At 29.3% G+C, this 7,080-nt stretch overlaps 1 protein-coding gene and 1 long non-coding RNA gene across 2 annotated transcripts; both read left to right on the top strand.

Moving 5' to 3' along the window:
• The first annotated feature begins 377 nt into the window (after positions 1-377).
• Positions 378-913, top strand: LOC135144869 (uncharacterized). The gene is made up of 3 exons (XR_010283251.1): positions 378-454; positions 528-679; positions 738-913. It is a non-coding gene; the product is annotated as an uncharacterized LOC135144869 (long non-coding RNA).
• Positions 914-5,847: 4,934 nt separating this feature from the next.
• Positions 5,848-6,764, top strand: LOC135144885 (uncharacterized). Its single transcript, XM_064077014.1, has 6 exons — positions 5,848-5,931; positions 6,024-6,060; positions 6,113-6,186; positions 6,324-6,350; positions 6,480-6,589; positions 6,643-6,764. The coding sequence occupies exons 1-6, from the start codon at positions 5,867-5,869 to the stop codon at positions 6,762-6,764; spliced, it is 435 nt and encodes a 144-aa protein (XP_063933084.1). The 5' UTR covers positions 5,848-5,866.
• Positions 6,765-7,080: the final 316 nt, after the last annotated feature.

Raw genomic sequence — 7,080 nt, forward strand, 5'->3', positions numbered from 1 at the left:
ACATGATTGACTGGATAAACTTACCTGACCTCATATCTTCAGAATGCCGAGCAAAAACGATTAAGTGTATAAAAGTTTTTAGAAAGCAAACAAGAAACAATTTTTAACCCCAAAAACCTGCTTCTTTAGCCGCTGGCACACTGCTTAACAGTTAAGAAGATAGGCCTCGAGTATTGATGAAAGCTCATCTCAAAAGCGGTAACATTAATATACGTATTTTTAAGACTACTTACACTTTCAATATAGTTGGCCCAAAAGAAATTGGGGCATTTTAACGCTATAGTATGAGGGGGGTGTTTCAAGGGAAGTGGGCATGTGGTTATATAAGTTTGGCTCGCGCACCCGCCGCGGTTTTTTTTTTCTTTTTCTGCTTGTTGGGAGGTTGAGTTTAGTGCGTCTGGGAGTCTATAATATCGAATAAACTTACAGTGCTTTCTAGTATCTCGACTTTCTTGTACTATTTTCCTTTTTGTCTATAATATACTTTATATCTGTATTATATTACTTTGCTGTCTATAATTTACAAGTTCTCGAAGACTTACAGTCTGTGGAATCAACACTGGATATCTCCATAACATTTTTGTTTTAGCCCATTCCGCAATTGTCTTGATAGTAAGGTTACCAAGGCAAGCTTATAAATGCAGATGCACTTGGTGCTTCGATCATGGCTTAAACCCTGGTATGAGCATCAATATAATTCAATAAAGCGGCTCCACTTTTCATAATTTAAAAAAAAGGTACGAAACGCTGTGGGGCGAAATCAAGAAATTTTGTAACGGAGTATCAAGCCATCTAAAATTACCTGTGTTAACCTTGAAGTTTTAACAAGTAAACGACCTGCATACCCTGAGGGGCTCGAGTAGTAGAAATATTTATAAGATGCCACAGCTCGTCCTTTTTGTTGAAGTTTAAGTACAAGGCAATTTAATAAATTGTTTTTATCCTCTGCTATTTTTACGAGTGTCTAAAAAAATATTAACAAATTTGCAACAAATTTGCTAAATGATATACTGCTAAACATAATTTATTTTTAACTTTCCAAACATAGTTCCAAGGGTTTATGTAATTCGGCGTATAAATTAATCTGAATTAAACTGTTTTATATTAGTATTCTTGTAATGAAATATATGTATTTATTTTATAATTGTAATTTTCATGAAAATCGAACGATAAATAGTTTTCGGTAGTTAGTTAGACAGTCTGCATTGATTTTAATTAAAATAGAAAAAATCTAGCTGAGCGTTCAACTAAAACATATATTTTGACTTGAATTTTACAAAAAAAATTCAAAGAAACTTATTTTTCTCTATTACTTTTATCTAATGACTCGAGAATCGAGGCTTGAAAGTCTATGATAAATTAATGCAACTTTTACTTACAGTATGGTATCTAACCTTTTTAAAACCAAACTTTTGAACATTTATATAATCTTTTAATTATTATTTCCTCTAATTACTGTATTTCCTTGCTGTATGACGAACTTCTGAAAGCAACTTTAAGTATTAATTAGTGCATATGACTGTTATTTTATAAGCTTGTTTAGTTATTGCATAAAATTTTATGTAATTGTGAAAGTAAACTAATTGAGCAGAACCAAAAATTTACTAAAAAAATTTTTTGATAAAAGTAAGTTATTATACTAAACAATAAGCTTGAGAACCCTTTACGAAGCTTTTTTAGTTTCGCATAACTTGTTGCGATATAATGAATACTTTACTAATCAACTAGCCTTTAATATTATTAACACAAGTAGCTTACTTTTACTATTAGTATACTATTTCACACTATCGAGACTTCTTCTGCATTATACAGGAATTGTACTTTTACTTGACAGCTATGCAGCCCAGCTAATGGGTAGAAAAATTTTTTATTAGTAATAAATTATGCGTTAAGAGTAGTTATTAAACAATTGGGTACATCAAGGTAATACACACCTAACAACGAGCGATACAATTAACTTTTAATTGTTCTTATTACATTTTTAGGTTATTTTTCATTTAGGTAAATATTATATATATTCTATTATAAATGTCGATTTTAAAGAGAAAGCTGCGTGGAGGCACTAATAATTTAAATAACACAAACCTTTGGACAATTCTCTTGCTATGGTAGTATTAAGTTAACCTTGTATTCCATGAGGGATTTCAACACATATTTTGCAGAGTTAAACGGTGTCATCGGACTTTAATAGCCGATCTTTAACTTCTTGTTTTCCGTTCTCTCTTTTGATGAGCCTTTTTATGTCCTTCTTCGGCCTCGAGTTATTTGGTTTTAAAGCTATTAAGATTGGTAGTGGCGAATCGAAAATGCTTTTAAAAAGTTCTAAAGTTTCAATATGGAGATCATCTTTAATAATAGATGTTAATTCTACAGGAAACCACTTATCGGTTCCAAGAGAAAGTAAAATTGTGGATAAAAATAGTTTATTTTCTTTTACTTTCACTGAAGAAATGACTTACATACCACTTAAAGGGGATAGTTTACATAAGAATACTAATTGCAAGGTTGCCTTTTGTGAAAACGTTGCTATGGCTCACACTTATGGCCATCAAGATTATCGTAGAGGTGCAACGTTAGCTAACTTAAGCTATAAAGAAAGGAAAAAAATTATTGTAGAGTTGAAAAAGTTTAAACTGAATGAGATGGCTGTGCACCCAGAGAGCGTGACTAATTTGAATCTTCATGATCAATCTGAACGCAAATTTTATCGTCAACGAAAACTAAAACTTTTAAAAAAATCTGGAAATTAGGTTTATTGAAAATTTTTATGATTTTTTTAAGCTTAAAGGTATAACTACCTTATGCTTTTTTTTTAAACCGTTCATCCTTCTATCTTTATTTATGACTTTTATTTATAACCTTAAATTAATTTAGAATTGTACCTCTTTATAACTGTACGCCTTTGCTTTAGTCAAAGAACAATATTTTTGACTCAATATTTTATGAACGAATGCTTGCGGTCGCTTTTCCATCACGCTGAGAACCACTTGCTTATTTTTTTTAACCTAGGCATATAGCTTGTTTAAATTAAATACTAAACTTGTATTTGTTTTAATTATTTATTTGTAATAATATTGGGTTTCAAAATATATTTTGGGTTAAATTATCCCTTGTCTTTTAATTTATTGGTATTGGAAGAGAACAACACTTAAAGTTTAAGGAAAGTTATGTATTCAATATTTTTATGTGTACACATATAGTTCGTATACTCTAAGGAGGAAAATGAAAAATATAAAAGTTAAGCCTACAAAACTTGTTTTTTGACCAATTTAAACTTAATAAACAGTGCGCCGCGGCGTTTCTTGAATACAGCGACCTTAGTTTGTTGGTTTCAACTAATTTAAAAAATTGGAGGCTACTTATATATTTACTTTTTATATACACAAGTAGAGAACATTGTTTAAATAAAAGAAAAGTAGTATATTTTTCAAAATCGGGCTTAATAAGGAAAAAGAGTGTTTTTTTGTTTTCAAGTCAGAGTCCTTTCGTTACCTGCTGAAGAGATAATTACTAACGATTATACAAATTTATTAAGTCACGTTATCTTTTTTCTCCGCAGCAAACTAAGGAGCTAATAAAGTTTTTTTTTGATTTTAACTAAGTCTTTAGTGCTAGGAAGTCGTATCACTACATAATTGGTTTTTCTATACCTGCTGAAAGATATTTTAGAGAAAAATCTTCAGAAAAAAGTCAGTTCTTTATTTATTCTTACGGTAGTGGTAGAATAATTATCGCCAAGAGTCGTTATGGATTTGAGTTATAAGCCAAAACTATGTATGAGAGTACCAAAGGCCTTAAATAAATTTTTCAATCTTCTAGAAGAATTCTTTTATAGTATTAAAATTTCAGTGCACTAAAACATTTAATTTAACAAGAGCAACGCTTCCTCAACGTAAAACTAGTATACTGGAAGTTAAAAAAAAGGTATACATAGCTTAGATGGAAAGTTATAAAGAGCAGTTTACATAACTAAGCTGAAAAATAGCAAGCAGGTAACGAAGGTTAACAAAAAAGTCAAGTTTGTTCTGTATGTATTTTATCAAAATAGAAATATTTTTCTTTAAAAGAAAATTCAACGTTACAAACCTGGTCTAAATGCTGAGAGTTGTACTTGTCGACATAAATACCTCTGAGTCCCCCTACCTTTTAAATATGTAGTTGTAAAATTTTTAAGGTGAAACAAATTTAAGTTTTCCCTAAAATATGCAGAGACAATTACAAGGCCTTCGGTAACAAAATTTTTAAAATAAATAATAAAGAGGTTTAAAGAAAATAAATTTGAGGAAAATTTTTATATGGGCATTCGAAGAAAGGCAAAATAGTAGAGCACATAGTCTACAAACTTTATTTCAGTGGCACAGATGTAGTTCAATAATTGTTAATTTAACTCACAAACCGGAAAACTGCGAGGATAAATAATTCTAATGTATATAGAAACTCTGAATCTGAATTTTAAGTTTCTGTTTTACACTAAGTGTCTACTGTACCTATTTAAAAACAAATAGCTTACCAAATTTGTAATAAAGTGGTTTTTTCTCTTATTAATATATGTTTCTTTTTATTTATAAAAAGTAGTATTATCTCCGGCATCTACCAAAGAGGAATCAACAAAAACTATAATTAGTTTGACTGAATATTGTTTATTACGATATTAAGAAAGGGGGGTAAGTAAAAATGTAACTAAACGGAAGTGTATCTTTACTGCAAGAATAGTAAAATCTTAGAGCAGACAAAGATAGTAAATCTATAATGATAGATTTCGTATTATGGATTAAAAAAAGGGAATTAAGCGGAGCGCGAAGGGTATGTTATATATGACGCGCTGTATGTTTAACTGTAGATTTCACAAAGGGGTCACTCAGGGTGCAATCGCACCTTTTAGTATTATACTATAACACAAAACTTGTAAGACGGTATAAATTTCTGGTCCAGTACTCTCTTTAAAATCTTTTGTTTTTAACCATAGTATTTTAACTAGATAATTACTTAGATTATGGTAACATTTTTTTTTTGGATTTTTTTTTTATAATAATACAATACTACCTTTAAACACTTTTTATGTAAAAAGTCACAACTTTTTTGTGAAACCCCTAGTTTTACATAAACAGAAGGACTCTTAAAGTATAAGTCGTAACGGAAAAACCGAAAACAAAGCTTATTATGAGGTTCGATCTAACGTCGCTCCTGTCCTCCCAGTATATATTATATTATAAAGAAAACCTACTTAAATTATAAGGAAAGTACTGAAAACTGAAGACACAATAATTAAGAATTATTATTATTTATTAAGTAAAAATAGTAAGAGGTAGTTGTAATTAACGTGGTATAAAAACTAGTTTGCTAAGTTTTTTCGCTTCCCTGACATTCTCATAACTACTGGTAGTTTCACTTATATGAATAATGGAAATTTTTTGAAAATACCGTCTTTACTACATACGTTACTGTTAACTACATTCATCTAATAAATTTTCGAACTTTAATGGCATCTTTTAGTACTCTTCTTTCTGAATACTATATTCATTTCTCATACTATTTCTAATTTTTTTAAAAAAACTTATACCTCCTTTTATAAATACTAGAAAACTAGCTTTTTAAATAGCGAGAACTTGTCTTTGAAGGGTCTTGTCTAAAAGAAAATCTTATAACATTAGAGAAGTGACTATGTTATTTACTAATAACATTTAAAGCAGAGGCCTCTAAAAATATTATCAAACGCTTTTATTGAAATGGTAGTTTACTTCAAACCCGAAACTCTACTCAATATAGCAACCCCATTCTATAATATTCAGTGACTTTTTTCATAAGGGTTTAGTTTTGCCCCGTCTCGGCCACTGTTTATGCTTAAGTTTTTAATAAGTAGCTGCAAATGTTTTATAAAAGGAAAACGTCCAAAAAGAAAAAAACAGAAGACTCAATTACAACCCCACTCAAGTAATCGTACTTTCATTATTAAAGTCAATAAGTCTTTCTTTAATTCATTATTTGGATTAATTTTTTGGACCTTTTTAAATTTATTTTTTTAGTATTTATGAAGTGAACGAAGATCAGCCGAAAACGGAGGTTTCTTTTTTAAATATTTTATTCATCTTTATATTTTTTACTTCAAATTCAGGATGAGGATGAAACTTCGAAAGTAACGGCTTCGCCAGAGCTATTAAAGGCTATAGAAGATGAACTTAATAAACTGTATGAAGTACTTTCACTCCTCTTGAGAGAATATATGATTATTTTTATTGGGGTTTCTTAAGCTTAAATAGTATAATATAACTTCTAACAGTTATTATTTACTTTTTAAAAATTATTATTGATTATTTTTAATAAAGAGGTTTAAAGACGGAAACGACTTTAAGGTACTTTCTTATATGCTGCTTTTTGTTTATTTTGGTTCTTTTACTATTTATAAACTTTTTAATGTTAATTTTTATATATAATATTTATTTCTTAAGTAAATTTTTTTATTGCCTACTTTTTATAAAAAGTTCTACGGGACGCGGACTTGTTGATAAAAGGAAAAGTTTATTGCTGCAAACTAATCCTGAGGAGTTTGGGAGGCCCACTGTTTTTAATGCTCCCTTAAAGAATGTGGCAAGTATTATAGGAAAAGCAAGCATAATAGTCTATCCTGACGCGATCCGTAGGAAGAAAGGATGGAGCTTGATTACGCCATCTTTGCTCGAATGCAAGAAGAAGCCGCAAAGCTTCAAAAAGAAAGAAAATTGTTATTTTATATAATAATAAAATATTATTTATATCCGCATTTATGAATTATTTCAATCTAAGTAGAAAAAAAGTATTGTTTTATGATTCTGTTCTTAAAGAGATTTACTTAGTAATAAATATCACTTTTACTTTAATTTTAGTTTTTTAAAGGTAACATTCAATTTGTAAACAAAGAAAATAAGAAAAATATTAGCCAGTTACTTCCATTTTAATTTTACATTAATTGCAACAAGTATTTGGTTCGAAAAAAAGTAAAATAGACACGATTATTTTTACTTTAACTGCTTTTTAGCCAGTCCGTGGGCTGAAAGATTGTTACTTTCTTGTCGTGATTTAATATTTATTATATAGAAAACTTGA

Source organism: Zophobas morio, unplaced genomic scaffold (genome assembly GCF_036711695.1).
Source record: "Zophobas morio isolate AGI-343-1 ecotype UQ-CSIRO unplaced genomic scaffold, CSIRO_AGI_Zmor_V1 ptg000110l, whole genome shotgun sequence".
Classification (NCBI taxonomy): Eukaryota; Metazoa; Arthropoda; class Insecta; order Coleoptera; family Tenebrionidae; genus Zophobas; species Zophobas morio.

Bases quoted from the DNA above. Each gene is read 5' to 3' on its own strand.
- LOC135144885 (XM_064077014.1), top strand. From the start codon at position 5,867: ATGTTTTATAAAAGGAAAACGTCCAAAAAGAAAAAAACAGAAGACTCA. The intron at 6,187-6,323 runs GTATGAAGTACT...TTTTTAATAAAG, and splicing joins GAAGATGAACTTAATAAACT to AGGTTTAAAGACGGAAACGA. The intron at 6,590-6,642 runs GTATTATAGGAA...ATCCGTAGGAAG, and splicing joins TCCCTTAAAGAATGTGGCAA to AAAGGATGGAGCTTGATTAC.